Raw genomic sequence first — 13,333 nt, 5'->3', positions numbered from 1 at the left:
CAATTCTTTATTTTCCAGAACTCACTTTTTATCCCATTTTCCTTTCTCACTGTCATCTCTATGAGTCACATCTTCCCGCAGTCAGTTGAGATCCAACCATGTTTAATAATAGCATAAGAAAAATACACGTAGGAAGATGAACCTGCTTATATCAAAGGGAGAACCACTACAATTTCAGAGCCATGTAGAAAATGATTTTGGATTACACCATTTTTTGCTTTATCTGAGTTCCTAATTGCCTCTATGTACATAGATCACTGATCAGTGACCATTTGTTTAGCAATAGTTTTGACCATTGATGTAGAATCATAATAGCTAATTAGAATGAATAACAAATTTATAAAAACTCAAGCTCCCATTCTGGAAATAAATGACTACTTTTTTTCACAGCAATGCAAGTTTGGAGGCAATAACATGTCTTACATTTTGACATTATCTGCTTACAATTTCTCACCAATACTTTAGCTGTCTATTAAATTGTAAATTACATGTTTTGTGCATCCTGAGGTTTAATGGCATGGCATGCAGTGATGGCTATAACTAATAACTAACAAGGAATAAGCCAATGAACCTGTTTGAGAATGGACACACAGTGGATTAGGATTTTTGTTAGGTAAAATTGATTTGTGATTACATAGCCAGAAAAGAAGCTGTTAGTATTTCTGATATCTGTATTTTGATAGAAATACAACGCAAGTATTGTGTACTATTTGCTATTCTAGAAAATTAACAAGTATCAGAGATGGATCTATCCCTCTCTCTATTAGCATACAAATATAATATTCATCTTTGGAGGCATAGAACTTGGAAAGTTGGTATAACCGTTTCCCCAGTATTCAGTCCATCTTCATTGTAGCCACGGGCCTCTTCCATATGTCATCTTGTCTTCCAACATAGAAGATAATGTGGAACATGATCTCACATATCTCATGTCAAATGCAGCACGACTAAACATAAGCTCAAGCCAGCAAAGATTATATCTCAATTATTTTCTGGAACTAGGTTTTGGAGAGACTGCTCAACCAGTATAAGACAGTATACAGTGAATACTAAATTGAACTCACACTCCTAGAAAATTGAAGACAGAGGCTAAATGTACTCAGTGAAAAGGAAACCCACATAGGCACACTTCTGGGGTGCTGGGACATTTCGCAAACAGGACATTTATCGTCACTTGCTTAAGCAATATTTACAAATATGGAGGGCCTTCCCTTACATAAAAATAAATTATACAGCCATTATGGATTATTACCTGAAGTGCCACAAAATGTCTCTGTGTACCTGTTATCCACCTCATACTTCTCTGTCCACCTCCCGTAGTTGCCACAATTTTCACCATCTTGGATGACTCCACTGTTCCTTCTCTAGGCAACTATGTCCCTCAAAAATAATTGCGTGTCAGCCATTAAGGTAACTTAAGGCATAGCGATTCATGTATCTGATTTGCTGCACTCCAATATTTACATTTATTTCTCATATATACTCATTGGTATTGATTTTCTGTGTAAATTTCCAGGAGCTTAATTCAAACTTTTATTGCTGTAAATGACTTCACTGAGCATATGAATCACCATTGCCTCACCAATAAATACTGGGCAATACAGCATAAGTTGCATCAATCTGACTCTGATTCCTGCAAGCTTCATGGCCCATGAGCAGCTTGAGGTCACAATCACTCAAGGGCTTCTTAGACATAATTACTGAGCCGTGTTTCTGCCTCCACTTACTCCTCTTCTCTGTCAACCCTTATTCCCCGTGTCCCCTAATTCATCTAAATAGGAGTTTCCCCTGGGTCCTCAGAGCTCTAATTGTCTCAAACCCAGCTCTCCATTCTCTTATTGTGTTACACCTTCCACAGTACCACAGGATGGCAAACATTTCTGTCCTCACAAAATGTACCAGCCCACAAAACCTTTGACAAGTGCTCCCCCCCTACCCCCAGTCACTTGTCAAGTGAGGAGATTTCTTACCTTTGGCAGAGAGGCCCTGGAGCCTGAACTCTGGGTGGTCATCGTTAAGACGGTGGTGATGCCCAGTGCGACCCTAGCAGGGGCTGCATCCATGTTTATCCAAAAGGAGACCCAAGACAAAATGACTATCAACAGACTGGGGATGTACATCTGGATCAAATAATACCCCATCTGGCGCTCCAGGTGAAACTTTACCTCGATGCAGGTAAACTTGCCTGCAAGCAGGAAATAATGATTTAAAATCCAGTTCAAATTTCTTTCCCATTCCAGCCTCCCACTGTTGTTGTTGCTGCTGCTGTTGTTGTTGTTGTTGTTGTTGTTGTTGTTGTTTTAAGAGTATTACTAGTGCATTTGGAAGATTGCATCAAATACTCACCCTATATAACCAATTCAACTCTTTTTTAAATCAACCAGTAATGAAGTAACAGTGGGGAGAATGAGTGATCTAAAGAGTCATTGGACCCAAACCACGTGGCATATTTCATTTTCTAACTCTGTGCTTGTTGTAGCTTGATTATTTAGACAGAGTTTCAGAATTTTCAAGACTATCAGAAACTGACCAGTAGAAATATTCACATTTTGTGAGGCTAAAATATGTAATATGTAACATAGAATATATAACCTGCAGCATATATGTATGGCATAAAATATATAGCGTATAATATGTAACAGTTGAAAATCATAAAGTTTACATGGAGCTCTCAAAGCATTTGGATAATGGTGTATCTGTCTTTGTGCTAGCCATAGTAAGAGAAAAATGTATATTTGTATATGCCATGCATATAATCTAGTCATTGTAACAGTTTCCTAGCCTTATGGGTAATTGCTTGAGGACATGTAGAATATTCCTACAATCTGTGCACAGTGTTACATTACTTATAAAAAAAAAAGAAGTGTGTACAAAGACATTAAAACTTTTGGCATACTATGAAGAGACACAAGTTCCTACCGCTCGCCACTTTTCTTCTTTAATTGGTTTGGAGTCAGAAACTTGGAAGGTAATTTGGTTTAGTCCACACCAATTATAAGAGATAAGGTTGGATCCTCTTAGTCAGGAAAAACATCTTGGAATCAGGTTTTGGTCACTTCCTAAGAAGCACTATTGACTACAAGAATAGGTGTTCATGAACATTCTGTTCAGCAAGAGACCTGGGGCAGTCACTGAACAAACCATCCTGTCTAGCTTACCTCTCCATGGTCAGCCTATGTGGTATCAAAGACTGGGACATTCATAGGAAAAGCCATCAACTTTACTGGGCAGGCATGATCTTCCAGGTAACAACGTACACCCGCTTCTTAGCACCACCTCACATTCTCCCCCGCCCCATGTGTCTACCAGCACTACTGACAGTGCATGACTTTAGAGCCGGCTGAATTCCTGCCAGCTGATTTTCATCCAAATTCCTATTACTGTCCAGGACTAGAGAGCCCAGCAACTGTACTCCTGAATTTACAAAGAACTAGGTAGTTACTCCCCTCCCACTAAGTCAGAGACTACAAACTGACTTGAGGATCCAGTGTCAAGAGTGGATGCCAGAGATGGGCCAGAATTTATGCATTGCCTGCTCTATGCACAAGGTCTTGTGCACATTTCCTTGGATTCATTTGACACCAGATGGTCAGTAAGAGAACAGCAAAAGATTCCCAAATCTGGTGGGTTTTTTTTTTCTCTCTCCATTTTGGAGACATTACCTACTGTGCCCACTGACTTATTCCAGAGGGTACAGGCATCTTATCTGTAGTGGGGTTTTGAGCCAAGCCCAGGTCTGTGCCTTGTAGCTTCACTTTCTTGGTAAAGAGATAGCAATTAAGGTGATATGTGGATCTTCCACACTACTGCAGATGGAGTCTGCTTGGGGTTAGCAGCTGAAAGGAAGCTTACCAGTGTTGTAGTGCTTTGTGCAGTAGCCAAGTTCCTTCTCTTCCTTCAAAATAAACTGAGGCAGGGTCAGTCCTTCAGCAACTTGAACTGGACCATCACTTAACCACTCAAATATCAGGTCATTCATCGTGTACCCAACTGGAGTAAACAAATCATAGTGAAAAATTGAATGCATCTTTTCAAGAAAGCTTGAAAGCCTAGCTATGTAAAAAAACAAACAAGCAATCCATCTAAAGCAGACACATACTCAGTCAATTCAAGAGCATCTTTTAAAAAATAAATGTTTATTCATTTTTGAGAGAGAAAGAGTGCATGAGCAGGGGAGGGGCAGAGAGAGATGGGGATAGAGGATCTGAAGTGGGCTCTGCGCTGACAGCAGTGAGCCCATTGTGGGGCTTGAACTCACAAACTGTGAGATCATTACCTGAGCCACAGTCATACACAACCGACTGAGCCACCCAGGAGTCCAAGAACATTTTTAATAAAATAGCTACATTCATCATGACAACTACGTGTCATTGGAGTCAAAGATGTTGAAGAGAGCAAACCTTCTGAATGATTTATTTCTGTGTAATGGGAGAATGGATTCTATAAAGTCCATTTTCTTCCACCCATTGTATTTACTGAATCTTTCTGAAGAACAAACAAGTAAATAAACATAAAATTCCTTTGATGATTGTCTTTACTTGAAAGAGCTGTATCTGACAATCCAGGAAGGCAATTTGATTCATGTCACCAGGCTTAGTATTTCAAATGAAAAGCATTCTTCTTCTTCTTCTTCTCTTTTTTTTTAGATGAGAATAAATTCATCACAGGGCTGCCTAAAACACTCCCATTGCAAGCAAGTGTGGCCCCTCTTCTAGGGTAAATTAGCTTTGTTTTCAGAAAGCGTATCTTAGAGTCCTTATGTTCAATCCTCTGTTACTTTACCAAGTGGGGAATAATGTAGGCAGGTAACCTAAAAGGAAGTCATAGAGTAATGCAAATCAAGAATATTCATGTGTGCTAGTATCTTACTAAATGGGCACACTCATCCCAATGGTTAACATGGAGTAAAACAGATTCTTCATTATGTAAGGTCCTATTGTTATGTGACTTTTGAACCATCCAAAGTAAGATTATTATCAGTTTATTAAACCAAAGTTAGCTCTTAGTTTCCAAGCTCCTGCTAACTATGTCGTTATCTGGTTAAGTGCTTCTGGATCTTTTCTCACCCTAGAAATGAAAGCTGCTGTACCTTCAGGCATCATTTCTCTCCCTTCCCACTTTGCTTGTGATATTTGAACTCTAAAATGAGAGTGAGGAGGACAAGGGAGATTATGTGAGGTCTTGGTTGGCCAATAACTTCAGCATATTTATTAAGTTGATAGATTTTTATTCTTGTTTACTGCAAGATAGTGATTCACCAAAGCTACCCAGAAATCAATGGCAAAGTTAATTGGAACCTACTTTCCTCTTTCTTTGGGCCACCTTTTCTATCCAGAGCCAAAAAGGAGAACATGGAAGTCAAGGAATTACAAGAGAACCCTGTACAAGCATTGATGTTCCACTAAGAGAATGGCCTACCCTATCTCTTGCACTCCTACACTATATGAGTACTTCTTGGGTGTCTCCAACAAGCACAAAAAGCTCATATCCCCACATGCTTGTAGCCCCACATCCTTCTCTGGCAAGTTTCTCACTGGCCACCACAATATTTGTTGCCATCCATCCTGAAGTCCCACACTGGGACAGAAAGAAGAGGGAAAGAGACAGGGAAGGAGGAAGGAAGTAATATGAGGGTAAAAAAAGTAAGGAATAATTGCAACCCTTCGCATTCAAAGGTAGTGGTAAACACACCACTGCTTCTTTGATTTCATTACTTCCAGGGCAGCAAGAACCAAGCATATTTACTAACTGGAGTTTTTTTAAGTCTTGGAGGAGCCTCAGATGACAGCTAAGGTTGCTGTTCTGCAGAGAAAATAAGTGTTGGGTCGAGGCAGGGGAGAGTTTGGAGCAGTAGAGAAGACACAAAGAAGGAACCATTATATAAGAAAATGTTTTTCTCAACTTTCCTCTCAAGAGAAGGGGCAATAGGGAAAAAATAAATACGTAAAGCCTATTATAAATCAGAAATTCTCATTTTATCCCTGACAACTTCTTAAAACAAAGGCATTTCATTATTTTGTTTATTTCTGTAGGGAATTTCAAGGGAAATCTACAGTGATATCAAGTGATCAGTAGGAAACCCTGTGACTGCCTCTTTTTTAATAATAGGTGACATGTCTTTTTAATCTTTATTATTTGTCTAAACCAAGAAGTTAAAAGTATTTCCTTGCCCTCGCCTCATTAAATCTCCTAACATCCCTGTAAGTCAGTAGCACTTGTTGTTCTCTGCATTTTACAAACAGAGAAAGTGACAGAGCAAGCCAGAAAAACATTTCATGTCTCTTGCCTAAAGATCCCATTACCTTGGAGGCATCAGCAACTTATGGCACATGTCAAAGATTTCAGTGACATCAGGACTAGGGCATAAATGGGACAAAGTAGATAGCATTTCTCTATTTACTTCCCCATGCCTTTGTGGATCCACTGCTGTTCTAAGGGAAATGCCTTTTCTTCCCTATGCTCTCTAGCCCCCCATTCTTTCACCCTCCTCTGGTGAAGGTCCCTGTATCTTGTCCTCAAATCAGGTATCCCTTCCTGCCAAAATTCCTTTGGGGTGATGGGCTTTATGAGCATAACGTAGAAAGAAATATAATTTTCTGATTAGAGAGTGATTCATTTTAGAGATTGACTAATAATCTTAATTTTCCCAGGACACATTTTTATTTGAAATAAAAGCTACTAAATCAGGTTTGTGTTTTGAGGAAGGGTGAGTTACTTGGCATTTTACTTTGAAAGACTGTCTCTGTAGGAGACTTGCGCACACACTTGTTTGTCCTTCCATCAGGGCCTTGGGAGTTGGTAATGGGTAGAGAATGAGTCTTATGGGTCCGTTCTTCTTAATGACACACTAAAAGAACCAGGTCATTGGTTAAAACAAGAAGGCAGTCATTTCGACAGTGGGAACTTACAACTCTCCAGCTGCATTGTACAAGTCTGGACATCCATTGGAAAATTCTTCAAGTCCATGGGACAGGATAAGGTCAAGGTGAGTCTTAGCAAAGAAAAAAAAAATTAAAAACAGGTTTTAGATCAGTGAGGTCTGATTCTTGAGGAACAAACCAAAAACACACTTGACATTAAGCAAAGTGCCATTGATCCAAAGAATGAAATCGAATCTCTCAGAGCAATGCTTTCTCTTTTTCAAATGAACAAGTAGTCATTGCTAAATTTTAAGAATATTGTAGAATTTCATTATAACCCCTTACTCTCTATTTCCCAGCTTCTAGCCTCTGACTCCCACCTCAGTGATCTCAAGTTTATTCTAGAATCAAAATGAGCACCTGAGAAATAGTGTAATGAGAACAATGGTTGTGATAAGCATTGGTTCTCCTTCCGTCAAATGGGCAGATGCTTAACTCTTCTCTTGCTAATGCACATGGATAGGTTAACAGTATATTGTAGTACTTATTCTAGAATTTTGACAAATCTGGAGCAAATAATGCTTGAGCTGAAAAAACCATTTAAGGATGGTGGTCTTGACCTCTGCACCCAAGAAAGGCTACTCTGCTTCTCCTTTCCTCTTTCCTTAACTTTTCAGAGCCCTAGCCAGCTCTGACCATGCCTTGTATCAAGGTATTGGTTGAGCTGCTCTCTCTTTTCCACCATTTCCTTGTTTAGTCCTCAAGGAGATGGTGCATACCTCTTGGTCTTCACTTCTTCTGTACCTCAGAAATGTAAGGAAGGAAATTAATATTGAGAATCAGCAGATCTGGGTTCCCTTCCCAATACTGCCTCAAACTCTTTCTTTCCCCTAAGCAAGACCTTAAACTCAATAAACATTCATCTCCTTATCAACTGATGGGGTAGGGTAAAATGATGCTTATTCCCATTTAGCTCCAATATTAGCATGCCTTTNCCTCCCCCCCCACCCATCAGTCCTCAGTTTGTTCTCGGCATTCAAGAGTCTCTCGTGGTTTGCCTCCCTGCCTCTCCCCCACTGTTTTTCCCCTTCTTCTCACCCATGGTCCTTCGTTAAGTTCCTCCTAATCCTCCTATACGTGCAAACATATAGTATTTGTCCCATATTCTAAATGTCACTGCTCCAAATTCTGTTCATTTTCTCTCAAACATCTTTTGTAGGCACAGGACCCTCTGGTGCTTGCCCTAATACCTAAACTCTCCTTACTGTCATTCTCATGCTTGCTCTCCTTTTCTGGTTCTCTTCTCTTTCCTTTCTCTGCTTCATTTTATCCATCCCATGCAAGCCAACACAAAGCAAAAAGTAATGGCACACTTATGTTAAAGCAAGAAAATGTCTGGGATTCGAAGTGAGATTAAGTGAAGAGTCTGTGCTGACACTCCTCAAAATTGTTAAAATGCAACAGTGATTGAGAAAAGCAACACACCAAAGAATGCATTGTCATTTCAATTCTATAAAAATATTTTCAATCTTGGAAGGAAACCGGCTATATTAAAAGTATTTCTGGTTGGTGGGATGATTCATATTGTGTTTTTACTCTTTATTCTGCATTATCTGTGTTGAAAATAGAGGCGATTTGAAGATGTCCATCTTCACATAATTAAACAACCCTATTGTTCAAACAATAGCTGGAAGGTAAAATTATAAAATTCTGTCTTATCTGGTAATCCCTTTGTTGTTTTATTAAAATTTTGCCTTAAGCATACGGTATTTCACCTTCGTTGCTAAACAAATTACCTAGCTTCTGTGGGCTGTTCTGAGAACACAAATACTACGTTTCTAAAGGAAAAAACAATCGTTTTGAGTTTTTAAGTATCTGAATTAAAAATAACATTTTAGGCAAGAAAAATAATTTTTGTCAATCATAGAGTTAATTTAGAGATATAGATATAAATGTAGATACAGATATTTAGATTTTTTCATGTCATGAAGACTTTACTTTTTGGAAAACACTATGTTATTGAGACTAATGGCATGAACTCTTTAAGGGCAGAGGAAAAGAATCAGAGAGAAAATTTCTAGTAATCAAAAACTTTTTAAAATCTGACCCTTTATTAAGAGGAAAAAGACCTCAACAGGATCTACGGATACAGATTTTATTACCAACACAGTGAGAATCTGTTTATTCTCTCCCTCCCATTTTTCAAACTGGAAGTATTTTTGTCAAACAAAAATAGGTTCATCATACAAAAATAATGAGGGGGCATGTGCATAATTTAAGTGAATCAAAACCAGAAACTTTGGAAATTTCATCACGATTTTGAAAAGTTTACTTTAAGAAATTAGAAAATAATAATCATGGAAATGAATATAGCTTTATGAAACAGCAGCAACAATTCAACCGTATTTCATCAGTTATTGGAAACAACTCAATTTTAATATTCTTTTTAAAGTTTATTTTAATACTTAAAAACACTTTTATTATTTTATTCTTAATTTTTTAACATTTTAATTTATTTTTGAGGGACAGAGACAGAGCACAAGTGGAGGAGGGGCAGAGAGAAAGGGAGACACAGAATCTGAAGCAGGCTCTGGACTCTGAGCTGTCAGTACAGACAAAGAACCCCTTACAGGGCTGGAACCCACCAACTGTGAGATCATGGCATGAGCCAAAGTTGAGCGCTTAACCGACTGATCCACCCAGGCACCCTTATTATTTTTTTTAATTTAATCCAAATTTGTCAACATATAGTGTAATAATGGTTTCAGGAGTAGAACTTAGTGATTCAACACTGACACATAACACCCAGTGCTCATCCCAGCAAGCTCCGTGCATCACCCATTTAGCCCATCGCCCCACCCTTCTCCCCTCCAGCAATCCTCAGTTTGTTCTCTGTGTTTAAGAGTCTCTTACAGGGGAACCTGGGTGGTTCAGTCTTTAGTCCAACTTCAGCTCAAGTCATGACCTCATGGTTGAGGGGTTTGAGCCCCACGTTGGGCTGTTGCTGACAGCANGGGACAGAGACAGAGCACAAGTGGAGGAGGGGCAGAGAGAAAGGGAGACACAGAATCTGAAGCAGGCTCTGGACTCTGAGCTGTCAGTACAGACAAAGAACCCCTTACAGGGCTGGAACCCACCAACTGTGAGATCATGGCATGAGCCAAAGTTGAGCGCTTAACCGACTGATCCACCCAGGCACCCTTATTATTTTTTTTAATTTAATCCAAATTTGTCAACATATAGTGTAATAANTGAGTTCAAGCCCCATGTCAGACTCTATGCTGACAACTGGGAGCCTGGAGCCTGCTTTGGATTCTGTGTGTTCTCTCTCTCTGCTCGCTTGCTCGCTCTCTCTCTCTCTCTCTCTCTCAAACATAAACATTAAAAACAAGAATTTCTTATGGTTTCCCTCCCTTTCTATTTTTATCTTATTTTTCCTTCCCTTATCCTATGCTCATGTGTTTTGTTTCTTAAATTCCACATATGAGTGGAATCATATAATATTCTTTTTTATTTACAATTTTTATTTNAGATGTGGTTTATCTATACGATGGAATACTACATGGCAATGAGAAAGAATGAAATCTGGCCATGTGTAGCAACATGGATGGACCTTGAGAGTGTTATGCTGAGCGAAATAAGTCTCATTTATTTTTCTAATTTTCTTTCTAGATAGGTTTTTTATTGGAACCCTATGGGCACCAATACAAAGAGAAAAGTTAACAGCTTGTAGTTTGCTAAATCATGTCATTAGCTAAGCAAATGGGAAGAGATTGTAAAGACCTAATCAATCCCTTCATGGGTCACGGAGTCCATAATTTATGATGTCTCATTTACCACACATCTGCAAGCCTAAAATTCCAACTTGCCCTTTACTTATTTTTCCTTTTTCATTGAAGTATACATTAAGAACAGTAGAAACATACAAATCCTAAGTTACAACATGATAACTTTTTACATCTTTATCCACCTGTTTAAAAGCACCCAGATCCAGATTTAGCATATATATATCCATCAACCCAGAACATTCCTTTGTGCTCTCTTCCCTGTCAAGAACCTTCAAAAGGAACTACCACTGCTTTTATTTTTAAACTATTTTTTATTTAAAAAAAAAAAGTGAGTTGGGGGGGATGAGGTTGATATTATTTTGTTCATCTCTATTGAAATGTAGAAATTGTACCAAAGTAGACTGACACATATAACATTATACTGAAATGTGAACGATTTTTATCTCCTTTATTCTGGCTCTCCACCTATTTTTGGTGAGTCTTACAGAATTAAATACTTTAATCGAAACTCAGACTTTTTGCTGGCAGACACTGCCTACAGTGTATCAGATACACTTGCCTCTTCTCCATGATCTAAAATATTAAGGCCATTGCACCTAAGGCACTGAGCTGAGGCCACCCATCTTCCATTTGATTTTTGTTGAACTCATTTCCTGAAACATTATCACACGTTCCTCCACTGTCATTGTGGTTGACATACATGCTTTCAGGGCCCCCATGCTCCTGTTTGCACGAGGTAAAGAATAAAGTTCCGTTACCAGGCGCCCTGTTACTTTACTGGGAGTAAGAAGGCTCAGCAAACATTTTAATTTTGAAGGCAAAAAAATATAAATGAATGAATGAATGAATGAATGAAATGAAACACAGAAAGTCCGTCGCCCAAAATCTCACTTCCCTTCCTCCTCCAGTTCACTTTGCCGATAACCCCAGCTCTTGGGTTTATACCTTACTCAAAGTTGAAATGACTAACAGATGCAGACATTTTAAAGTGTTTCAGTTATCTTTACATGTATTTCACCCATATTACTGCGCAAGATCCACAGAGCCTGGGACTCTTATTTACCATACAGTGGTGCCTGACACCAGGCAGACATTCAATAAATACTTGTTGAACAAATGGATGAATCGGCTTCCTAATGTTCAATGGGAGAATTCTAGGGTTTTCTGTGGAAATGGGAAAGGACTAAGGAGTTACAAAAGAGGAACCCCATCATCAGAGCCCAGAGAATATTGCCAAATTACAAGATACAGGAAGCTGGGAAAGCTTGCTTGCCCCTTCTGTCAGTTGCTAGAACGTTCTCACTAGACATTAGGCAAATTAGCTGAAGGAAAGTTAGGAAGCTCAGTCCACCTGTCTTTGAGCTGGGATAGCTCAGATAGCTGGGTCCACAGCAGACTCTTCTCACATTGCTAGAGATGCAAATTAATCACTTAACTTTCCATCGGAAAGCTCCTTGACTCATGGAGCAACTACTGGTTCATAAGGAACTCAGTGTCAGACTTGGGAGTTCATTCCTAGTGAGAGATTCATGAGGGGAAAAAAGCCATTTGAAGAGCAAACTAATTTTCAGGTAGAAATACAAATTTTAATGAGTGATCTGCTTGCCTGAAGCAAAGATGACCAATGTACTGCTTTGGTAGAGTTGATTCTAATGGTTAAAGCAGTATGTCTTGCTTGGAGAGGAAGGACAAGGGGATGCTTTGTGTTTTTCAGGATAAGCAAGAGAGTCTCCAGTATATTACTATTGTCCCTCTGTTAGGGACCATGTCTAGCACCCTCCACGTAGCACACTGCAAAACCCGGCAGAGGGGATAAGACCTAGTGGGGTGTTTTTAGCATTAAAATACTTAATAAGGAAAATTAAAAATTTAGTGATGACAGGGCATCTGGGCAGATCAGTTTTTTGAGCGTCCAACTCCTGATTTCAGCTCAGGTCATGATCTCACAGTTTGTAGGTTCGAGCCCCACTTTGGGCTCTATGCTGGCTGCATGGAGACTGCTTGGAATTCTGTCTCCCTCTCTCTGCCTCTCCCCTACTCATTTGTGCTTTCTCTCTCTCTCTNATCTCCCCCCTCCCCCCCACATCCATCAGTCCTCAGTTTGTTTCTCAGTATTCAAGAGTCTCTCACAGTTTGCCTCTCTTCCTTTCCCCCACCATTTCCCCCCTTCTTCTCCCCCATGGTCCTCCGTTAAGTTCCTCCTAACCCTCCTATACGTGCAAACATATGATATTTGTCCTTCTCTGCCTGACTTATTATTTTACAGTCATGGAATACTCTCACACAAGGCAGACAGCATTTTCTCTGTTTTTGAGATAGGCAAATTGAGGCTCAGAGATGAAGCCATTTTACCAGAGTCACAAAACTTTTAAGTGACCCAAGTTAGATTTGACCCAAACATTAACTAATGTCACATCCATTTTATTATTTTCCACTGTACTACATTTTCTCCTTAGGAAAAAAAATCTTAACTAATTTAGCATCCTCTTTTGTCTGTGAAGTCAGGAGAGTGGGTTATAGACACCTTAGTTGCTTTCTAAGGAAAGCAGGAATACCTCTTTCATTTTTTCTTCAGAAATCCAGACTTTTCATGACCTGTTCTTTTAAAAACTCCTCTAGCCTCCCCTGGTAGCCTCACAGAGTAGAAGCATCATTGACCTGGAATTCAGGGACCTGGGTGGTAGA

General features: G+C 39.3%; 1 protein-coding gene across 2 annotated transcripts in view; it reads right to left on the bottom strand.

The window, feature by feature from the left end:
- Positions 1 to 13,333, bottom strand: part of GLRA2 (glycine receptor alpha 2) — a 175,750-nt gene that overhangs the window by 97,441 nt on the left and 64,976 nt on the right. For both annotated transcript variants that reach the window (XM_077761387.1, XM_077761388.1), the window contains exons 5-7: positions 6,909 to 6,991; positions 3,853 to 3,990; positions 1,971 to 2,185 (exon numbers count right to left, since the gene is read on the bottom strand). In XM_077761387.1, the coding sequence (XP_077617513.1) occupies positions 1,971 to 2,185; positions 3,853 to 3,990; positions 6,909 to 6,991 (436 nt within the window). The remainder of the gene's footprint in view (positions 1 to 1,970; positions 2,186 to 3,852; positions 3,991 to 6,908; positions 6,992 to 13,333) is intronic.

The sequence above is a fragment of the Crocuta crocuta genome, unplaced genomic scaffold (genome assembly GCF_008692635.1).
Source record: "Crocuta crocuta isolate KB4526 unplaced genomic scaffold, BGI_CrCroc_1.0 scaffold593, whole genome shotgun sequence".
NCBI lineage: Eukaryota > Metazoa > Chordata > Mammalia > Carnivora > Hyaenidae > Crocuta > Crocuta crocuta.
This window is presented reverse-complemented; position numbering and strand designations above follow the sequence as displayed.